The 22,921-nt window shown below is 43.5% G+C and overlaps 1 protein-coding gene across 1 annotated transcript in view; it reads left to right on the top strand.

Annotated features, from left to right (window-relative positions):
• Positions 1-22,921, top strand: part of ARHGEF2 (Rho/Rac guanine nucleotide exchange factor 2) — a 162,810-nt gene that overhangs the window by 118,153 nt on the left and 21,736 nt on the right. The window contains exons 8-11 of the mRNA XM_087705352.1: positions 11,795-11,862; positions 13,345-13,408; positions 14,726-14,855; positions 16,159-16,268. Coding sequence (XP_087561478.1) covers positions 11,795-11,862; positions 13,345-13,408; positions 14,726-14,855; positions 16,159-16,268 — 372 coding nt within the window. The remainder of the gene's footprint in view (positions 1-11,794; positions 11,863-13,344; positions 13,409-14,725; positions 14,856-16,158; positions 16,269-22,921) is intronic.

Genomic DNA, 22,921 nt, shown 5'->3' with positions numbered 1-22,921 from the left:
CTCCCTTGATCTTGATTCTCTCCCTCTGTTGATGCAACCTAGAACTGTGTTGGCTTTTTTGGCAGCTGCTGCACACGGCTGGCTCCTATTTAAATGGTTGTCCACTAGGACTCCAAGATCCCTCTCCCAGTTACTACTATGGAGCAAGGTACCACCTATACTGTACCTGTGGATTAGGTTTCTCTTGCCTAAATGTAGAACCTGACTCTTTTCACCACTGAATTTCATTTTTGTAAGAGAAATATCTCTCTAGTGCCGGACTAGGTCCAGATGGGAGTCTTGCAGAGAGCTCCACGGCCGGGTCTGAGCCCTCCCCTTGCTTGTTATTTCACCATTGGTCTCAAGCCAGATTTGGCTGATTTTCCCTTGTTTTAATCAGTTCGGCTTGTGGGGCAAAGTTGCATTTGTGTCCCAGGGGCCTTGGCAGTCAGGGGCATCCTCGTCTGGCTGAATGGCATCATTGTCTCCCTGGGCCCTTATCTGGGACAGTTCTTGGCTGGAGTTGCAACTTTCCTTTTTCAACGGCGGGGGAGCCTCCTCTATGGCTGGAAAAACAGATCCTGTAACCAGCAAGCTTTAAAACGCTTCGCTTTCCCAACTGAAAAGCCCACGAAAATAAGCGATAGCTTTTGCAAGTGCTGTGATGTTATTTGGCACAGCAGTAGCGCTTAGACTGATATACCGCTTCACAGGGTCTCTAAGAGGCTTACAGAGTCAGCCTCTTGCCCCCAACCATCTGGGTCCTCATTTTACTGACTTCGGAAAGACAGAAGGCTGAGTCAACCTTTGTCCTTGCTGAGTTGTCCTGCAGTTAGTTGACCCTTGAGTTGGTTGCAGTGAGTGGGCTGTGGCAAGTTCTTGTGTAGCAGGTTAACTCACTGCTCACTGCCAGGAGTTCGTTCCTGGCTGGTTCAAGGTTGACTCAGACTTCCGAGGTGGGTAAAATGAGGACCCAGATTGTTGGGGGCAAGAGGCTGACTCTGTAAACCACTTAGGAGGGCTGCAAAACACTGTGAAGCAGTATATAAGTCTAAGTGCTATTGCTATTTTCCTTCCTTCCTTCCTTCCTTCCTTCCTTCCTTCCCCTTCGATTCTGACTGGCTCAAGGTTGACTCAGCCTTCTGTCCTTCTGAGGTGGGTAAAATGAGGACCCAGATTGTTGGGGACAAGAGGCTGAATCTGTAAACCACTTAGAGGGGGCTGGAAAGTACTGTAAAGTGGTATATAAGTGCTATTGGTGTTTTCCTTCCTTCCTTCCTTCCTTCCTTCCTTCCTTCCTTCCTTCCTTCCTTCCTTCCTTCCTTCCTTCCTCTTTCTCCCATTCCCTCTTTTCTTCCTTCCTTTCTTTCTTCCCCTTCAATTCTGACTGGCTCAAGGTCGACTCAGCCTTCCATCCTTCCAAGGTCAGTAAAATGAGGACCCAGATTGTTGGGAGCAAATTTGCTGACTTTGTAAACCGCTTAGAGAGGGCTGGCAAGCCCCGTGAAGCAGGATATAGTAAGTGCTACAGCTAGTGCGAAGTGCTATTTTCATCTTGGCTATTGTTGCCTTTGAAGTGCTCCAATGCCCTAGCCTTTGGGCAACTGGCCTATTCTCCTCCTGTGTCGACCCCCCCCCTTCCACGCTAATGCTAGGAATGGGGCAGGACAAGAGGTGGGAGGGCAGTTTATGTATGTTGTGAGAACTGGGTCAACAGCACAATTCATCTCGTGTCTGAGAAAATATTTACAGACCCCCTCACATCCTGGACGTAAACTGTTTCAACTTCTCCCCTCTGGATCCTGCTGTAGGGCATTGCATGCCAAAACAATTAGACACAAAGAGAGTTTTTCCCCCATGCCGTCACTCTGCTGAACATTTCATTCCCACAGCTCTATCTTAGGCCTAAAGATGTTTAGCCACGTATTGCTTTTATCCTTCTCATCTGGTCTTCTTTCTCATCTTCTCATCTTTCCCTTCTGTTGGTATCAATGATTTGTATGTATTGTTGTATCTTATGATTATTGATTGTAACTATGATCTATAATATGACCTATCACTTTGTTGTTTGTATGTACACTGAGAGCTTATGCGTCAGAGACAAATTCCTTGTGTGTCCAATCACACTTGGCCACTAAAGAATTCTATTCTATTCTATTCTATTCTATTTAGAATCCTATTCTATTCTAATTCTATTATTCTATTCTTATTCTATTTATTATTCTATTCTTTTCAGAATCCTATTCTAATTCTATTATTCTATTCTTATTCTATTTATTATTCTATTCCATTCCACTCCACTCTACTCTATTTCTATTTCTTATTCCATTCCATTCCTATTTATTTTCTACTCTATTCTGTTCTATTCCATTCCATTCTAATTTCTGTTCTATTCTTAATTCTATTCTATTATTATTTCTATTCTATTCTTAATTCCATTCCATTCTATTCTTATTTCCATTCTACTCTATTCTTATTTCTGTTCTATTCTATTCTTAATTTCATTCCATTCTGTTCTATTGTCCCCAACCAATGCAAGCAGTGACTATGCTGATTCTATTCTATTCTATTCCATTCCATTCTATTCCATTCTACTCTACTTCTATTTCTATTTCTATTTCTTATTCCATTCCATTCATATTTATCCTAGTCTAGTCTATTTCTATCCTATGGATAGAATCAAGATCATGTGAAGTGTTAATATCATTTTATAATGCCTTGCTAAGGCCACATCTGGAATATGGCATTCAGTTTGGTCACTACAATGTTGAAAAAGATGTGGAGACTCTAGAAAAAGTGCAGAGAAGAGCAACAAAAAAGATTAGGGGTCCGTAGGTTAAAATATATAAAGAATGGTTGCAGGAACTGGTTATGTCTAGTTTAATGAAAAGAAGGATTAGGGGAGACATGATAGCATTCTGATATCTCAGGTGTTTCCACAAAGAACAGGGGGTCTCCTTATTCTCCAAAGCACCTGAGGGCAGAACAAGAAGCAATGGGTGGAAACTAATCAAGGAGCGAAGCAACTTAGAACTAAGGAGAAATTTCCTGACAGTGAGAACTATTAACCAATGGAACAACTTGCCTCCAGAAGTTGTGAATGCTCCAACACTGGAAGTTTTTAGGAAGAGATTGAATAACCATTTGTCTGAAGTGATGTAGGGTTTCCTGCCTAAGCAGGAGGTTGGACTAGAAGACCTCCAAGGTCCCTTCCAACTCTGATATTCTATTCTATTCAATTTCTATTCCATTCCATTCTTTTCCTTTTTCTCTTTCCTTTCCTAGACCAAGTATGTTGTTTTGGATTTTGCTCTTGGCATGTGTGAATATGATCATGGCATTGAGCCACAAACCATGACTTTATCCCCAATGAACAGGTCAGCTTGTGGGGCAGGGGTGGGGGAAGAGAAGTTTGCAGCGTCTCTTACTTGGCTGCATCAGGTTCTTCCATCTTTTCTTAAATCCAACTGGCAAATCACAGGGCCAGTATTATTTACTTTATTTTATTCATTTTATTTTATTTTATTTTATTTTATGTTATTTTATGTTATTTTATTTTATTTTATTTATGGAGCTGGAGTGGTGCAGTGGTTAGGACGCAGTAGTGCAGGCTACTTCTGCTGACTGCCAGCTGACTGCAATTTGGCAATTCGAATCTCGCCAGGCTCAAGGTTGACTCAGCCCTCCGTCCTTCTGAGGTTGTAAAATGAGGACTCAGATTGTTGTGGGCAAGAGGCTGACTCTGTAAATCTCTTAGAGAGGGCTATAAAGCACCGTGAAGTGGTATATAAGTCTAAGTGCTATTGCCCTTCCTTCCTTCCTTCCTTCCTTCCTTCCTTCCTTCCTTCCTTCCTTCCTTTCTTCCTCTCTAATTCTCCTTCCTTCCTTCCTCTCTAATTCTCTTTCCTTCCTCTCTAATTCTCCTTCCTTCCTTCCTTCCTTCCTTCCTTCCTTCCTTCCTTCATTCATTCATTCATTCATTCATTCATTCCTGTTAGGAGACAGTATTGCAGGCTAATTCTGTCCACTGTCAGCAGTTTGATCCTGAATGGCTGAAGATTGACTCAACATTCCGTCCTTCTGAGGTCGGTAAAATGAGGGCCCATATTGTTCGGGGCAAGAGGCCGACTCTGTAAATCGCTTAGAGAGGGCTGTAAAGACAATGTGAAGCGGTCTATAAGTCTAAGTGCTTTTTGTTGCTATTATTAAATGCATATGCCACCTATCTAACAAGGTGATTGTGAGCAGCTTACAAACAAAGAAACGATTTTATGTCAATGCGAGGATGAGTGGAGAGCTTGGCAGTGCGGAAAAGCCCAGGGAGACTTGGTTTAACTCAGTTGGCAGCCAAAGGAAGGGAGATGTAACCAGGAAACTTCATATCCTCGGGGTACACTTTGGTGCCTTAAAGCCACTGCGGCAAAATGCATTTGACCCTGTTAGGTGGGAAGGGCTTTTTGCAAAGACATTCTCACTTCTTTTTAATGCTTGGAGTTCTGCCCCATAATGGGGAATTAGCTTCCTCAATCTCAACTTTTCTTCCTCCGCCAAGAGAACATGACATCACTTCCTCTTCTGCTGTTGCCATGTGATTTTTCCCAAACAGCTGCTTTTGCTACTGCTGCTTATTTTGAAAGCTTCCGTCTTGATCAAGAATGGAGAGAGAAGTAAGACTGCTGTGTAAAGTTGAAAACAACTTGGCAGTTGAAAATGGCCCCCGAAGGGAATCGGTTTAGTAAGCTTTCAAATGTGTTTACAAGAACTTAACAAAAGTTTAAAAATAACCAATATTTATACTAAGCCCAGCTAGGTGGCAACACATCATCCGCTTTTGGCTGAACTTAAAAATTAATCAAATGGTTTGAGGTTAGTCAGGGGATCACTAGGAAATCCAGAGCTGGAGAATAGACTGATAGTCATAAAAATATTTCAGAGGAAGTCAAAAGTGGGAGAGGAGGGGAAGAAAAAAGGGGAGGGGGAGATGAGCAGAGAAGAATAGAATAGAATAGAATAGAATACAATAGCAGAGTTGGAAGGGACCTTGGAGGTCTTCTAGTCCAACCCCCTACTTAGGCAGGAAACCCTACACCACTTCAGACAAATGGTTATCCAACATTTTCTTAAAGACTTCCAGTGTTGGGGCATTCACAGCTTCTGGAGGCAACTTCTGTTCCACTGATTAATTGTTCTCACTGTCAGGAAATTTCTCCTTAGTTCCAAGTTGCTTCTCTCCTTGATTAGTTTCCACCCATTGCTTCTTGTCCTGCCCTCAGGTGCTTTGGAGAATAGCTTGACTCCCTCTTCTTTGGGGCAACCCCTGAGATATTGGAAGACTGCTATCATGTCTCCCCTAGTCCTTCTTTTCACTAAACTAGACATGCCCAGTTCCTGCAACCGTTCTTCATATGTTTTAGTCTCCAGTCCCCTAATCCTCTTTGTTGCTCTTCTCTGCACTCTTTCTAGAGTCTCCACATCCTTTTTACATGGTGGTGACCAAAACTGGATGCCGTATTCCAAGTGTGGCCTTTCCAAGGCATTATAAATTGGTATTAACCCTTCACCTGATCTTGATTCTATTCCTCTGTTTATGCAGAGCTGTGTTGAACTTTGTTGGCCTTTTTGACAGCTGCTGCACACGGCTGGCTCCTATTTAAATGGTTGTCCAAGGCCTTATAAAGTGTTATTAACATTTCACATGGTCGTGATTCTAGAAAGAGAAGGAAAGGAAAATGAGGGGAGGGGAAGAGAAGGAAAATGAGGGGGAGGAGAAGAGAAAAGAAGAGAAATGAGAGAGGGAAGAGAAGGAAAATGGGGAGAGAAGACAAATGAGAGTGGGGAGGAGAAGAAAAGGAAATTGAGGGAAGAAGAGGGAAGGGAAGAGAAGGAAAATGAAGGGAGGGGAGGAGAAGAGAAATGAGAGAGGGAAGAGAAGGAAAATGGGGAGAGAAAAGAAGACAAATGAGAGGGGGAGGAGAAGAGAAGGAAATTGAGGGGAGAAGAGGGAAGGGAAATGAGAGGGGAAGGGAGAGGATCTCCTTGACTTACAGTCATCCATGTAGTGACTGTTCAAAATTTATAATGGCACTGAAAAAAGTGACTTACAACTAGTCTTTACACTTAATGAATGTCTCCAAACAGCTTCTATTCACACCAGTCGCAGCATCCCAGGGTGGGGGTGGGATTGCAACCACTTCCAACCTTCCCAGCTGGCTTCTGACAAACTGTGCCTGTGGGGGGAAGCTGGATTTCACTTAACGGTTTATCTTTTTCTTCAGAGCCTGCCTGGCTTGTTTGTTTTCCTTACACGGAGTTGAGGAGTTCTTGTGGACTAGAACCAGGAGGAATCTCTGTGCAGCATCCTCAATGAAATTCTCTCCCATTTATTAGCAAGTACGTGGGAGGGGGGTTGGACTAGATGACCTACCAGGTCCCTTCCACCCAATGGAACAGAAGTTGCTTTCAGAAGTTGTGGGAGCTTCAGAAGAGACTGGACTGGCATCTGTATAGTCGACAAATATCAATTGCTTGGGCGGGGGGGGGGGGTTGGACTAGATGACCTACAAGGTCCCTTCCAACTCTGTTAATCTGAATCTATCTAAGCCAGCTACAGCCAATGGGCTTTTGAGAGCGGGGGGTGGGGGGGAGGTTTGGCAAAGAAATTGAGCCTCAGCCCAAACCCTCCCACCCTCTCAGCGCAGACCCGTAAGCAGCTGTTTCTTTAAAACTCCACAAAAAACTGTGGGCAGCTCTCCCCTCCTGCCCTTCCCTTCCTTTCCCAGGACAGACATAATCAGGAAATGCCTCTCGGAACAGTCAAATTCGCTTCCTGTTCACATCGCTTCCTGACCGCCTTGTGTTTCTCGGCGGACGTTCTCTGAGTCACTGAATTGGTGATGGTGCCACGTTGCTCTCTCTTTTTTTGAATATATATATTTTTGATTTTTAAACATACATAAGTATTGAGTACATGAACAATGTGGCATCTGGGTATCGTTAGTTTTGATAAAAAACAGAGAAGATATTGATAATATTAGTTACGTGAATCATACTCACATAATTATAATGATATTATCAATATTAAAATGAATGTTATTCACATGTTAGTATTTGCTCCACCATGTATATAATTCATAATTTAATTAGTCAATATTTTAATACACATTAGCAATAGCACTTAGACTTATATATCACTTCATAGTGGTTTTTACAGCCCACTCTTAAGTGGTTTATAGAGTCATCCTCTTTCTCCCAACAATCTGGATCCTCATTTTACTCGCTAGGAAGGAAGGCTGAGTCAACCTTGAGCCAGTGAGATTTGAACTGCTGAACTGCAGCTAGCAGTCATCTGAAGTAGTCTGCAGTGCTGCACTCTAACCACTGCACCACCTCGGCTCACAATGCTAATAAACATAGTAATATTATTTAAGTATACATAATAAGAGGGACGCAGTGGCTCAGTGGCTAAGAGGCTGAGCTTGTCGATCAGAAAGGTCGGCAGTTTGGTGGTTCGAATCCCTAGCACTGCGTAATGGAGTGAGCTCCCGTTACTTGTCCCAGCTTCTGCCAACCTAGCAGTCCGAAAGCACGTAAAAAATCCAAGTAGAAAAATAAGGCCCCCTTTGGTGGGAAAGAAACAGCGTTCTGTGCGCCTTCGGCCTTGAGCCACATGACCACAGAGACGTCTTCGGACAGCGCTAGCTCTTCGGCTTTGAAACGGAGATGAGCACCGCCCCCTAGAGGAACTTTTACTTTTTAATAAAACTATCTGTCAACTTCTGAACTTTACATCTACATATTAACTTTAAAATGTTATATGGGAATGTGCGTAATATTTTCCCCTTTCTAGTTTCTCACCTCTATTCTAATGCTTAATAGAACAGGTCTTATATTAGGAGGCATTCTATTTCTAGGCGTCATCTCTGGTCCGCCTTAGTATTTCAGTTCTTGTTGATTTATTGGCCTGTTTCCCATACTCCTCCTCCCTTGGGATTTTGTATCTCCATACATCATTCATATTTGATCTGAATATTTCCTCTACATCTAGTGAATGGTGCCACGTTTCTTTAGGCTACAACTGGAAATGCAGGACAGTCGTATTCTGAGTGCTGAAGAAAAAGTAGAGATTCCCTAAACACCGATTGGATTGTTAAGCCCTCTAATTCTAGGAATAAATCAAGGACAGTCTTAATCTTCCTTCCTTCCTTCCTTCCTTCCTTCCTTCCTTCCTTCCTTCCTTCCTTCCTTCCTTCCTTCCTTCCTTCCTTCCTTCCTTCCTTCTTTTTTGAACTATGGATCTTAATTCTAAACTACCAATGAAGTAGTGTATAGGTAGTCCTCAACTTACGACCACAATTGAGCCCCAAAATTCCTGTTGTTAAGTGAGATATTTTGTTAAGTGAGTTTTGCTCTGTTTTACGAGCTTTCTTGCCACAGTCGATAAGCTGATAAGTTAATAACATGGTTGTTAAGTGAATTTGGCTTTCCCATTGACTTTGCTTGTCAAGAGTGGTGCAGTGGAGCGCTCGCTTCACAGTCATAAAGCTGTGAGTTCGATTCTAGGTAGAGACAGATCTCTCTCTCTCTCTGGGCACAATGAGAATGTACAGTATCTGCTGAACAAAACTCTGCATTGGCGACAGGAAAGGCATCTGGCCAGTAAGCACTCAGGTCCATTCAGTTGCCCAGACTCCACCCCCACAAGGGATTATGGGGTCGTTAAACAACGATGCTAAGTTAAGTAACTTGGTTGTTAAGTGAATTTGGCTTCTCCATTGACTTTGCTTGTCAAAAAGCTGCAAAAGGGATGCCCTTGTAACAGAGTAATGGTCATAAATACGAATCAGTTGGCAAGCGTCTGAATTTTGATCACATGATCATGGGGATGCTGCAAAAGTTGTAACTTTGAAAAACAGTCCCAAGTCACTTTTTTCAGTGCCGTTGTATCTTTGAACGGTCACTGAATGAACCATTGTAAGTCGAGGTTTACCTGTAATTTGGAAGGGAAATAAAATTCGTTTGCCTATTACAGTTTTCTCTAAGGAGCTGGTAGGAGTTAAGGATCTCTAAATTGGAAGGGATTATAAGGCACTGGGGCCAACTCGCCACAGGACATTCGCTGCGGGATAAGAGTCACAACGAAGAAATAGTGGGATAGAATCATGAACGAAAGGATGCCAGAGGAGGGACCGAATAAAATGTTGAAAGTTGAAAGTCACTTCTTTATTTATTTATTTTCTTTTTCCTTATTAGGATTTTCTTGCATTTCTTTCTAATCTCTTGATTTAAGTTTAGTTTATTTTAGCTTTTACTACTGCTATCAAAGGTGGTGCAGTAGCTAAGACACTGAGCTTGTCGATTGGAAAGGTTAGCAGTTTGGCGGTTCGAATCCCTAGCACCGCATAACAGAGTGAGCTCCCGTTACTTGTCCCAGCTTCTGCCAACCTAGCAGTTCGAAAGAACGTAAAAATGCAAGTAGAAAAATAGGAACCACCTTTGGTGGGAAGGGAACAGTGTTCCGTGTGCCTTCGGTGTTTAGTCATGCCGGCCAAATGACCACGGAGACGTCTTTGGACAGCACTGGCTCTTTAGGTTTGAAACGGAGGTGAGCACTGCTCCCTAGAGTCAGGAACGACTAGGACATATGTGCGAGGGGAACCTTTACTGCTATTGAAATCCTGAATAAATTCCAAGAGCAAATTTCATCAATCTAAATGAAAAATTCCATTCTAACCAAGTTTGTACTTCTCAGATCAATTGCTAATGGTGATTCACAGAGCCCTCCAGACTGCTATGCAAATATATTCTCAGCAAAATATTTCAAACAGAACCCTCATCCTGTCCAGATTTAAACTTGACTTTAGCCACATATAAAAGCCACATATAGATGTTGAGACTCTAGAAAGAGTGCAGAGAAGAGCAACAGAGATGATGAGGGGACTGGAGGCTCAAACAAAGGATGAACGATTGCAGGAACTGGGCCTGGCTAGTCCAGGGAAGAGAAGGACCAGGGGAGACAGGAGAGCAGTCTTCCAAAATTTGAGGGTCTGCAGAGGGGGCCGAGCTATTTTCCAAAGCCCCCTGAAGGCCAGTCAAGGAATAATGGATGGAAACTGATCAAGGAGAGATTCAACTTGGAAATAAGAAGGAATTTTTTGACAGAACAATCAACCAGTGGAACAACTTGCCTCCAGAAGTTGTGAATGCTCCAACACTGGAGGTTTTTAAGAAGATGTTGGACAACTCTTTGTCTGAAGTGGTGTAGGGTTTCCTACCTAAGCAGGTGGTTGGACTAGAAGACCTCTAAAGTCCCTTCCAACTCTATTATCCTATCAGCTAAAAATGTTGACTATGACCTAGCATGATTTAATGTAAGGTGTAAAAACAACAGGTGGACAAATGCAGGTACCATTTTATACTGAACTCAAGATGTGTGTGTAGTCCTGGGAGCCAATCCTAGCCAATTAGGTTTTACGGGGATGGGTATTTATGGTTTTATGTCTGAAGAAAGTCTCCTTCAAATCACATCTATACAGCCATAATATAGAAGTGGTTTGCCCTTATCTGCTACCTATTGTTGTTGTTGTTGTTGTTGTTGTTGTTGTTATTATTATTATTATGTGGTTAATCTTTGGTGAGATTCACAGTCTTTGGGGCTGGTTGGTAGCTCAACAAGCTCAAGTACTATTATTATTATTACTTGCCTTTCCAGTGTAACCCAAAGGTGCTTTTTTTGTCCGAGAGGCAACTGAACTTTCTGCTTTTTCTTTGAAGACATTTCACTTCTCATCCAAGAAGCTTCTTCAGCTCTGATTGATTGGTGGGGAATGGAAGGATTTATCATCCTTGCAGACAGCTGGTCATTTGCATCCTTTGAGAGAGTCATTGGGGCCGCTTGGAGGTTTCTTTGTGTCTTCTTTAAATGTGTTGCTTCTCATCCAAGAAGCTTCTTCAATTCTGGCAGGGTGGTGGGGAAGGGAAGGATTTATATTCCTTGCAGACAGCTGGTCATTTGCATCCTTTTAGAGGGTCGTTGAGGCCACTTGGAGATTTATTTGTGTCTTCTTTAAAGACATTTTGCTTCTCATCCAAGAAGCTTCTTCAGCTCTGGCTGGATGGTGGGGAAGGGAAGGATTGATCCTCCTTGCAGGCAGCTGGTCATTTGCATCCTTTGAGAGAGTCATTGAGGCCACTTGGACGTTTATCAGTGTCCTCGGGGTCACCTGAGTAGAGCAAATGGGCGTGGATCCTTCTTGGAACCGCTAAGAGGACTGTATTGTAGATTGGAGGGTGTACATTGGGGAAACAAAACAGCCACTTCAAAAACGCATGGCACAACATAGGAGAACAAACCCATCAGGACAAAATCCAGCAGTCCGTCTGAATTTAAATGACAAAGGCCGCTCTTTTGGACAGAAAGGAAGGCTGGTTTGAAAGAAGGGGGGTCAAAGAGGCCACCTGTGTCATAATTGAACAGCTTTCCTTCAACAGAGTGATACGACACCCCCCACCTCCAGTCTGCAATACAGTCCTTATGTAAGGACTATGTCTTCAAAGACAAAACAGAAAGTTCAGTTGGGGGGAAAAAAATCACCTTTGTGACAACTATGACCTGGATGACTAAGAATCTCCATAGACATTTTCCAGGGTGTCTTATGGCCCTGGGATTTCCTGGTGGTCTCCCACCCGCCTTCTGATGAAGTTCAGCTTTAGGATATCAGTCACGCATGCCCGTACTGTATGTGTCTATGTGTGTCTGTGTGCAAGTGATGTCCTTTGATGTCCCTTTCTCAAACCGCCTTTGTTTTTTCCTTCCCAGCCTGCAATGTCACCATCCACAACCGATGCAAAGACAGCCTCCCCAACTGCACCAAAGTCAAGCAAAAGGTGAGCAGGTAGAGAGAGAGAAAAAAAGGAGAATCGCCCCGATTGGACCTGGGGAGCTCAACTTCGGTCTTTAAAAACATGCTCAAGTTTCCAGCCCCTCTGGAAAAGCTTAGAAAATGATCCTAAAACTAAAGACCAAGGCTGGATGGAAATTTCACAAAAGGGCTTCGTCGTTCTTTGAATTATCCTTAAGGCATAGGTGCATTCTTCCCTCGGCTTTACCATTGGAGAGGGTCAGGGATGGGGAAGGCTCTGTAATTCATTTGGCAATTCACAGAATTTATTCTTTTAGAAATAATTTCTGTCCTGGAGCTTCCGGAGGACCTAGGAGGGATGAGGGCTGAGCTTGAGAAAGTTTACTTCTACAATACTTCTATAACCACTGGAACAGCTGGCCTACAGATGCTTTACCTAATAATACCACTCTGTAAAGCCTCACCTAGAATCCTGCATCCAGTTTTGGTCACCACATTACAAAAAAGATGTGGAGACTCTAGAGTGGAGAGAAGAGCAACCAGGATGATGAGGGGACTAGAGGCTAGAACAGACAATGGACGGTGGTAGGAAATGGGCATGGCTAGAACCCACATCCTGTCCAGATTTAAATTTGACTTTAGCCACATATAAAAGCCACATATAAATGTTGTGACTCTGGAAAGAGTGCAGAGAAGAGCAACCAGGATGATGGTGGGACTGTAGGCTGCTAAAACATAGAAAGAACAATTGCAGGCTAGTCTAGTAAGGAGAAGGACCATGGGAGACAGGAGAGCATCTTCCAATATTTGAGGGGCTGCCACAGAGAGGAGTTAGGGGGTCAAACTATTCTCCAAGGCTAGACAAGGAATAATGGATGGAAATTGAATGAGGAGAGATTCAACCTGGAAATAAGGAGGAATTTTCTAACAGGGAGAACAATCAACCCATGGAACAGAAGTTGCCTTCAGAAGTTGAACTTCATCACTGGAGGCTTTCAAGAAGAGACTGGAATGCCATCTGTCAGAAATAGTGTAGTCTTCTGCTTGGGCGAGGTTGGACTAGATGACCTCCAAGGTCCCTTCCAACTCTGTTCATCTGTTAAACTGTTAATATTTTACAAAAGCACTCTGCCAGACAGAAAATGGGGACAGAAAATGAGGACAGAAGTTTCAAGAAGGGCTATTTCTTTTCCTAAGATTGATCGATAGACATATTTATTTCTTTTTAACACCCCCCCCCTTTTTTTTACAAATAACTCGGGGTGGTGAGCATACCCAATGAATCTTCCTCCTCCTATTTTCTCCACAACAATAAACGCTGCTGGGTTGGGCTAAGAGAGTGATGGCCCCAAAGTCACCCTGCCAGCTTTCACAGCTGATCTTTGAATTCCTCGAATAAGCATCCCTGAAACATCGCCGAGGGACTTCTGAGCTCCTTGATCTGAGTTTTGTCTCCTTGCTGCCTTTCTGATTTCTTCTCTCTTCCTTCTCTTGCCGCCCCCTGCAGCAGCAAAAGGCCGCCTTGCTGAAAAACACTTCGGCGTTGCAGACGGTGTCCCTCAGGAATAAAAGTGAGTGTGGGCTGGGAATCGCCTGCTTCCAAATCCAGTGGAGGCATGGAGGGCAGGGGGCAGTTTCCTCTCTTTGGTACAAACCCAGGGCATGTGCGCCCGAAATGGTACGCGGAACCATGTCGCCCTGGCGTGCCTGTCGTTGCCCATTTCTCTTCCGGGTTTCTGGCACGCATGGACACGCAATGATCAGGCCTTTGTGCCTGCGGCAGTGCCGGAAACTAGAAGAGCTGGTGTTCTCTTTTCCGGCGTGAGCATGCGCAGCTAATCGGCCCGTTCGCATGTGCAGCAGTAACCAGAAGACATGCTGGCTGACATGCATGCACACGCTGGAAACCGAAAGTTCATTTTCCGACACCCACAGGCCCCCTGGGCATCTCCTGTTCCGGGTTGTGGCCCCGAGGAGCACGCCCACTCTCTTTTCAGCATTCGGTGCCGAAAAGATTTGCCATCCCTGGTACAGACTGTCACAAAGGTAGTCCTCAACTTACGACCCCAAATGAGCCCAAGATTTATGTGGCTAAGGGAGAGTATGTAAATTAAGCTAAGCAAGTCAAAACTCACTTATGTTTGCAGGGTGTGTGAGTTTTTCCGCCCCGTTTTACGCCTTCTCTTGCCACTTCTGTTAAGTGAATCACTGCAGTGGTTCCAATTATTTATCACACGGTTTGTTAAATGAACCAGTCAGAAGTTGCAAAAGGGCCCCCGGGACACTGCAACCCATCATAAATGTGAGTCATTTGTCAAGCATCCGAATGTAAATCATGTGACCATGGGGGATGCTGCAACGGAGGGTCGTAAGTGTGAAAAATGGTCGTAAATCCCCTTTTTCAGTGCCATTGTAACTTTGAACAGTCACTTAAGTGAACCGTTGTAGGTCAAGGACTACCTGTATATAAAATCTTTATTGTGGTCATAGACCAACCTAAGAAGGATGGGATATAAGGAATTTTAAAGCTAAGAAATATAAAATAAACAAAGAATGAGAATGGGGCTTGATTTACATACTTGAATTTGCCAATTGGGTGCAAATCGAAAATTGGGTGTTGAATTCCCTTCTCATCAGCTCTCGGGATATCTTGCCAATTCTTGGAATATCAGACTGTCTTTCCTTTTTTTTAACCACATCTTCATCGTTACTCTGATTGGAGTCCAGAAAAGGGAGAAAGGTTCTAGGTTTCCTTGAGCCACAGGGCTTCTCTTTATGGTCATCCAGAGTATTTTTTCCCCAGCTTGAAAAATGCAAAGCAGCTGAGTTTGAAAAGAACAGAAGTGTCTCGTCTAACCCTCACAGAACTATCTGTCCGTATTTTTTAGCCATCACAAGAGAGCGTCCCAATTCTGCCATTTACCCATCCGAGAGTTTTCGGCAGACCTTGCTGGGCTCCCGCAGAGGCCGTCCCACCTTGTCACTTTCCAAAAGTGTCTCCACTACAAACATTGCAGGGTAAGTCAATAAATAAATAAAAAGGTGATTTGTCTATGAAATTCAAGGAAAACACGTCTATAGACTGCTCTGAAAGTTGTAGAAAGTGGGCGTGTCTAGCCTAACAAAGAGAAGGACTAGGGATGACATCATAGCAGTCTTCAGGGGCTGCCACAAAGAAGAGGGAGTCAAGCTATTCTCCAAGGCACTTGAGGGCAGAAGAAGAAACAATGGGTGAAAACTAATCAAGGAGAGAAGAAACTTAGAACTGAGGAGAAATTTCCTGACAGTTAGAACAATTAATCAGTGGAACAGAAGTTGCCTCCAGAAATTGTGAATGCCCAACACTGGAAGTTTTTAAGAAGATGTTGGATAGCCATTTGTCTGAAGTGGTGTAGGGTTTCCTGCCTAGGCAGGGGGTTGGACTAAAGGACCTCCAAGGTCCCTTCCAACTTTGTTACTCTATTCTATTCTATTCTATTCTATTTATCATAGCAGTCTTCCAACATTTATGGGGCTGTCACAGAGAAGAGAGGGTCAACTTCTTCTCCAAAGCACCTGAGGGAAGGACAAGAAGTAACAAGTGGAAGCTTATCACAGAAATATCCATCCTGGAACTAAGGAGACATTTCCAGACAGGGAGAACAATTAACCAGTGCAACAGCTTCCTTCCAGAAGTTGTGGGTGCTCCATCAATGGAAGCTTTCAAGGAGAGATTGAACAGCCATTGTCCAGAATGGCATAGGCTTTCCTGTTTGAGCAGGAGGTTGGACTAGAAGATCTCCAGGGTCCTTCCCAACTCTGTTATTCTGTTGGGATGCAGGGACTGGAGGCTAAAACATACGAAGAATGGTTGCAGGAACTGGGCCTGGCTAGTCTAGTGAAGAGAAGGACCAGAGCAGATAGGAGAGCATCTTCCAATATTTGAGGGGCTGCCACAGAGAGGAGGAGGGGGTCGAACTATTCTCCAAAGCACCCAAGGAGAGATTCAACCTCGAAATAAGGAGAAATTTCCTGACAGGGAGAACAATCAACCCATGGAACAGAAGTTGCCTTCAGAAGTTGTAGGAGCTTCAGCACCGGAAGCTTTCAAGAAGAGACTGGTCAGAAATAGTGTAGGGTCTCCTGTTTGGGCAGGGGGTTGGACTAGATGACCTACAAGGTCCCTTCCAATTCTGTTAAGCTATATAGCTCACCTCCCACTGATGTCCTCCAGAATATGTGCCGGTTGGCCAGAGAGGATAAAAGTTTTGTCCGCTGCACCTTGCAAAGATAGCTAGCAACGACAATCCCTCGTGGTCACACATTTTCCTTTCCTTTTCAGATCGTTCAATGACGAATCCCCGCTGGGCATCCGGAGGATCCTCTCCCAGTCCACCGACTCCCTGAACATGCGCAACCGAACCCTGTCCGTAGAATCCCTGATTGATGAAGGTGAGGAGAGGAGGGTTCAGATACAGTCAAACTGTGTTTATTTGCATGCGCTTCATAAAAATAGTTCAGAAAACTCCCGAGGCATCAATCTGGTTTCCTTTTTTTCCCCACACTAGAAGAAGGCAGGTGAAATTGTAAAATTGGAAAGGTCAATGGAGGCCGTCTGGTCTGATCAGTGCAGGGAGCCCAATGAAAGCATCCCAAACAGGAGGTTGCCCTTCCTGTGCTCGAATAGGGGGATTTTGCCATCTTTCTGGTCCCTGATTCCTTCATCAAACAGTCCTTACTGGTAGAGAGAAAAAACTTCCAAAGATACAATGGGAATCTGGTATTTATTTATTCATGCCTTGATAAACCTCTTCAAGGCTGCTTTAAGCAGTGTCATACCTGCCCGAAAGCCAAAAACCTTTGGATGAAAATACACCATTAGTTGGAAAAAAATGATAAAGCAGCATATTGATTTGAAACCTGAGACGTTTTTGTTGGGCATCCTACCGGAAAAATATGACCCAAAAGACGATATATCTGGTTTTACATTTATTAACTGTAGCTAGAATTGTATTTACGCAACAGTGGAAAAAAGATGAGACGCCATCATATGAGAGTGTAATTAAGAAAATATTAGAATGCGCAGAAATGGACAGATTGACGCTCATTATTAAGGATAAAGAAGAAAGTGAGTATTTCTTGACATGGGAGGATTTCTGCCAGTGGTTAGACCAGTGTTTCTCAACCTTGACCACTTGAAGATGTCTGGACTTCAACTCCCAGAATTCCCCAGCCAGCATTCGCTGGCTGGGGAATTCTGGAAGTTGAAGTCCAGACATCTTCAAGTAGCCAAGGTTGAGAAACACTGGGCTAGACAATAGAAACAGAAGTTAGAAAGGATGAGATATAAAAAAAGAGGGAATGTTAATGTGGAGAGAATGGATGATGACGATGTAATGTACTATTGTAATATTACCAATATTACCAATATTACCAGTATTAGTATTAGTATTATTAGTATTGTGATGAATATTATATGTGGATTTCGATTGTCTAAAACCAAGATCTCACACGGTTCAGTGGAAATGGAAATTAATACTCTGTTTCCCCCAAAATAAGCCCTCCCCGGATAATAAGCCCAATTGGGCTTTTGAGCGCATGCGCTAAAATAAACCCTCTCCAAAAATATTGCAACACAGCAGCAGCCGTGAGGTGACCACACTTGCTGCGTCCTCCAAAAATAATAAGACCTCCCCGAAAATAAGGCCAAGTGCCTTATTTGGGGGGGGGGTCAAAGGAAAATAAGACCCGGTCTTATTTTTGGGGAAACACGGTGCAAATAAAATAAATAAAACATGACAAAAGAAAAGTAAGACTGTCCCAAACAGGAGGCTGCCCTACCCGTGCTTGCCATCCCTTCTGGTCCCTGGTTCCTTCATCAAACAGTCCTTACTGGGGTGGGGGTGGGGGACTTCCAAAGGTACAATGGGAATCTGGTATTTATTTATTTGTGCGTTTATAAGCCTCTTCAAGGCTGCTTTAATGGGAATCTGGCGTCCAAAAGCTGCAACTGTTACAATCAGAGTAGCATAAAGTAATGCAACATAAAAAAATAGAGTAGCATTTACAATTAAGACAACATTCCTAGCGTTATAGCATTCAAAGGCCAAAGGCTTTCCAGATCTCCAAAGTTTTGCAAGTTTCCAGAAGGTTCCAGGAAAGTAGGAATTTCTCCTTGGGGGAAAACTCTTCCAGCCCCAAGGCATGGTTCAGCGTGTTCTCCTTGTTCCTTTTAACATTCATTCATTCATTTAATTTTTAGCGTACTTTTATTACTTTATAAGTAACTCAAGATGGTGGACGTACCTAATACTCTTCCCTTCTCCCATTTTCCCCACATGAGGTGAGTTGGCCTGAGAGAGAGTAACTGGCCCAAAGTCACCCAGCTGGCTTTCATAGTTAAGGCAGGACTAGAACTCACTGTCTCCTGGTGATTGGCCCAAAGTCACCCAACCAGTTTTCATGCTTAGGGCAGGACTAGAGTTTACCATCTGGTGATTGGCCCAAAGTCACCAAACTGGCTTTCATGTCTAGTGTGGGACTAGAATTCACTGTCTCCCAGTGGATCAGCATCTCCCAGGCCAGCATTTTCACAACTACAAGTAAACCGTCTCACTTCCTGCAACTTCAAGCCATTATTGTGTGCTGTGGAATGATAGAGAACAGCTTGAGATGGTCTCCTGCGTGGGTTATTTTCATGTTTGAAGAAAGATGTAAATTCTTTGCTTCCTTCAGTCTCTCTTTCTCAGACCCGTCTCTCTTGATAAGGCTGATTGTTGCTCTTCTCTAAAACCTGCTGAGTTGGTCTGAATCCTTGAAATATGGAACCCCAAACCGGGTAGCGGGCTTGAATGGGGAGCAGACCAAACCAGAATCAATGGAAAATCTGACTTCCTTTGATGTTGAAAAGCTGGTGTTGCCACCCCAAAGATGCCCCCCCCCCCTTCCAGAGGCAACTGAACTTTCTGGAGCTCACACCGGCCCAATGTCTGATCCATCCTGAGCCTTTTTTTAAAATAATTTTTTTTTATTTTTAGTTTTCAAAACAGACACAACACAAAAATCCTCTTTCTTTACATACTGTAGAAAGTGTATCAGTTGGTTACAAAAAAATTCCGTGCATTTCTTTCACAGTCACTCATGATTCATATTAATTCTAGTATTTTAAATCAAATATATTTGTACATAATACCATCATCCTACCCACATTCTCGTTTGACTATAATTGTTTAAACATCCTTCATCATAAAACATACCAAAACTCAAGACATAACCACATACTGGCATCTCATTTGCTATTTCTAGTATCCCAATAACACTATTCCTTATGGCCTATTCTAGCTAAACATCAATTACATTTAGTAACAAAGGTTTCTAATCTTCCTTTCCAAATCACTGTTTACAATTTACATCCAATTTCCCCATGTTGTACCCATACCTATATATACATTGTTATCGTTATCTCTCCTTTATTTGACTATATCCATTATCATAATTTAGTTCTTTTTTATTAATCTTTATGCGTAGCCAAACCATTTCTCATCTTCCTTTCATAGGTACCATTCAATATTCATATCCAATTACTACTTGTTATACCAATACATATGTATACATTATTATCATTTTCAATTCTTTATTTAACCATATCTATTGTCACTAAATTTCACTGTCCAACTAGTTTTAAATTAAACACTTTCATCTATCAGCCTGTATCTTTCCGGTAGCGAAACAGTCTCATGTCTTCTGCCATTTGTGTCCTTGTTGGACTGGACATATACATTTGAACTACTATAAGTCCATGTGTTTGCCATACGCTAAATAAATACATTTATTTAGCAAAGAACTAATAAATACATTCATTTAGCGAAGAACTCTACATTTGCCTCTCTTTCATTTCCTTCTTTAGGGATGCGATGGCTCAGTGGCTTAAGATGCTGAGCTTGTCGATCAGAGGGGTCGGCAGTTTGATGGTTCGAATCCCTAGCGCTGCGTAACAGAGTGAACTCCTGTTCCTTGTCCCAGCTTCTGCCAACCTAGCAGTTCAAAAGCATGTAAAAATGCAAGTAGAAAAACAGGAACCACCTTTGGTGGGAAGATATAACAGTGTTCCGTGCGCCTTCGGGGGCATTGAGTCATGCCAGTCACATGACCATGGAGAGGTCTTCGGACAGTGCTGGCTCTTCGGCTTTGAAACAGAGATGAGCACTGCCCCCTAGAGTCAGGATTGACTAGCACAGATGTGCGAGGGGAACCTTTACCTTTAATTTCCTTCTGCCACTTTCAAGCCATTCATCTAATCAGATTGTTTCAAACTTTCATTCTGTCTGAGAGAATTGGAAAGCTTGTACAAGGAAGAGTACGAATAGATAATGCAGAGCAATCTTGCAGTGGAAGACTTGACAGGTTTCCTAGGGAAGGGCTGTGGGGAAAAATAGAAGGTGGCAGAGGTGGTATCTATAGAAACGTGGCACGTTGAAATCTCGTTGGTATATTTTATTTTTAATTTTAGTAGCTTAGACTTAGAAGGGGCCTTTGCTCAGAACATCCCCAAGCGAGGTTGTCCAACCTTGGCTGGATAGCAACAGCACTTAAGACTTATATACCTCTTCTTCGGCCCTCTCTAAGCGGTTTACAGAGCCAGCCTCTTGCTCCCAAGAATCTGGGTCCTCATTTTACCCACCTCGGAAGGACAGAAGGCTGAGTGAACCTTGAGATGGTCAGGATCGAACTCCTGGAAGTTGGCAGAGTTAGCCTGCAATCCTGCATTCTAACAGGAAGGAAGGAAGGAAGGAAGGAAGGGAGGGAGGGAGGGAGGGAGGAAGGAAGGAAGGAAGGAAGGAAGGAAGGAAGGAAGGAAGGAAGGAAGGAAGGAAGGAAGGAAGGAAGGAAGGGCAATAGCCCTTAGACTTATATACTGCTTCACAGCTCTCTCTAAGCAATTTACAAAGCCAGCCTCTTGTCCCCAACAACCTGGGTCCTCATTTTATCCACCTTGGAAGGATGGAAGGCTGAGTCAACTTTGTGCCTGGTGAGATTTGAACTGCTGAAGTAGCTTGTAGTGTTGTACTCTTAACCACTGTGCTACCCTCTCTCTGTCTAGCCATCACTGCCCAACTTCTCTTACATTTCCAATACTGTGTACAGGTAGTCCTGGACTTGTGACCACAATGGAGCCCCAAATGTCCGTCGTTCAGTGAGACGCTTGTTAAGAGAGTTTTGCCCCATTCTACGCCTTTTCTTACCACAGTTGTTCAGCGAATCACTGCAGTTGATAAGTTAGCCACCTGGTCGTTAAGTGAATCTGCCTTTCTCCATTGACTTTGCTTGTCAGAAGGTCGCAGGACACGGCAACAGTCATAAATATGAGTCAGTTGCCAAGCATCTGAATTTTGATGCCATGATAAAGGGGAGGCTGCAAAGGCCGTGTGAAAAATGGTCCTCACATTTTCAGTGCCATTGTAACTTTGAATGGTCAATGAATGAACTGTTGTAAGTCGAGGACTACCTGTATATGTCGAAAATGCTGCCATGTTGTCTTTTCTCAAGTCCACACATTCCTGGCCCCCAAAACCCCTCCTTGCAAGACTTAATCTCCAGGCCATCAATCATCTTTGTTTCATTCAGCCTGTCTTGCAGTCTCAACAAGATTCCTAGAATTGATCATTGGCGATCACGCTAGCCGATAATTTACAGGCCACCCTACAGTTGACTTAAGTGTTCTGACCTCAGCTTCACCAAATCACGAAGCAGACTCCTTGTTTGGACAAAACCCCTATTTATGAAGCTCACATGAATTCCTCTCATTCACATCCAGCAAAATCCCAGCAAACAGTCTTTCAAGGATGGATTTACAACCACAGACCTTATCAGGCTTGGAGAGCTGCCAGGCTGATATCTTCCAAACGCAACGCTGTACAAGAAAATACTTTGCCAGGGGTCTCTGAGAGTCACTGACAAATCTTCACACTAATTAAGCAAACTAATTGTCTCCGGCAAACTCCCCTCCCCTTTCGCTCCTTTTTTAGTCCCTCTGGGAGGGGCCATTCACCGTCCACCTGTGCCTTTACTCCCAAGTCGTCCCTTGTTCCTTAGCTGTTTTCTTCTCCTGGTAGCTCTGCTCAAGCACACATCGGGAACAGGCTCCAGCTGTTCTTCTCATCTCCAACTCCGAAGGTAGTGGATAACTGTCAGATGGCCTTGGCCCCATCTCTGCCTCCGTCACAGAGCTTTCATCAGAGCCTTCCCCAGACTCCAGGACTGGCCCAGGTTCCTCCCCAACCTCTTCCCTGTCCGACTCTGCTGCCAGCTCTGCTGGCTGCTGGCAGGCCAAAACAATAAGGATAGACCAGATCTCAATTATCCTCTGCAAATTTCCAGCCTCCTCCTCTCCACCAATGGCTCTGCACCTCCTCCAGAAATGCAGAAATAGAATATTTCCCTCACTGATGTAACTGAGGCAGACACATTGCTGTCTCTGCTTCTTCGTCATTTTCTTTCAACAGCTGAGTTGGCTTTTCATGCAGTTTAAAATTAGAGTCCTCCTGGATGAGGAGAAAAAATGCAGAGCCAGATTATCCTTGTAGCTTTTTTCCTGAAATCTGGAGTGTTTTAGAGCCAAAATCAAGTACCCAGATAGCAGGCACATCTGTCAGAGGAGAGGAGGGGTTAGAAAAGTTAACATAGTTGGGAAGCTCCCACCCTGGCAGGGAGGAAGGGATCAAGTGGGGAACTAGTCTAGAATCACTGCACAATCCCAAAGAGACCAGGATCAACTCCCCTTAAGTTCCATGTTCCCAAGAGAAGGCTGCCATTCCTGTATTACAGGCAGAAAATAATAAACTAGTTAGCTTGAACTCTGCACAGGTGTGTAGGTATTCTGACCTAGGCTTCCCCAAAAAGCACGAAGCAGATTCCTGGTCCCGACAAAACCCCTTTTATTAAACAAATGTGAATTTCTCTCACTCACCTTCAGCAAAGGCCTGGCAAACAGTCTTTCAAAGGAATATTTATGACCACAGACCTTATCAGGCTTGGAGAGCTGCCATGTAAATATCTTCCAAATGCAGTGCTATGCAAGGAAAGACTTGGCACAGATTCTCTGAAAT

The sequence above is a fragment of the Thamnophis sirtalis genome, unplaced genomic scaffold (assembly GCF_051295495.1).
Source record: "Thamnophis sirtalis isolate CommonGarterSnake01/CBP01778 unplaced genomic scaffold, rThaSir2_p1.2 scaffold_2, whole genome shotgun sequence".
In the NCBI taxonomy this organism is placed as follows: Eukaryota; Metazoa; Chordata; class Lepidosauria; order Squamata; family Natricidae; genus Thamnophis; species Thamnophis sirtalis.
Note: the sequence above shows the minus strand (reverse complement) of the source record. Positions and strands in the feature narration are given on the sequence as shown.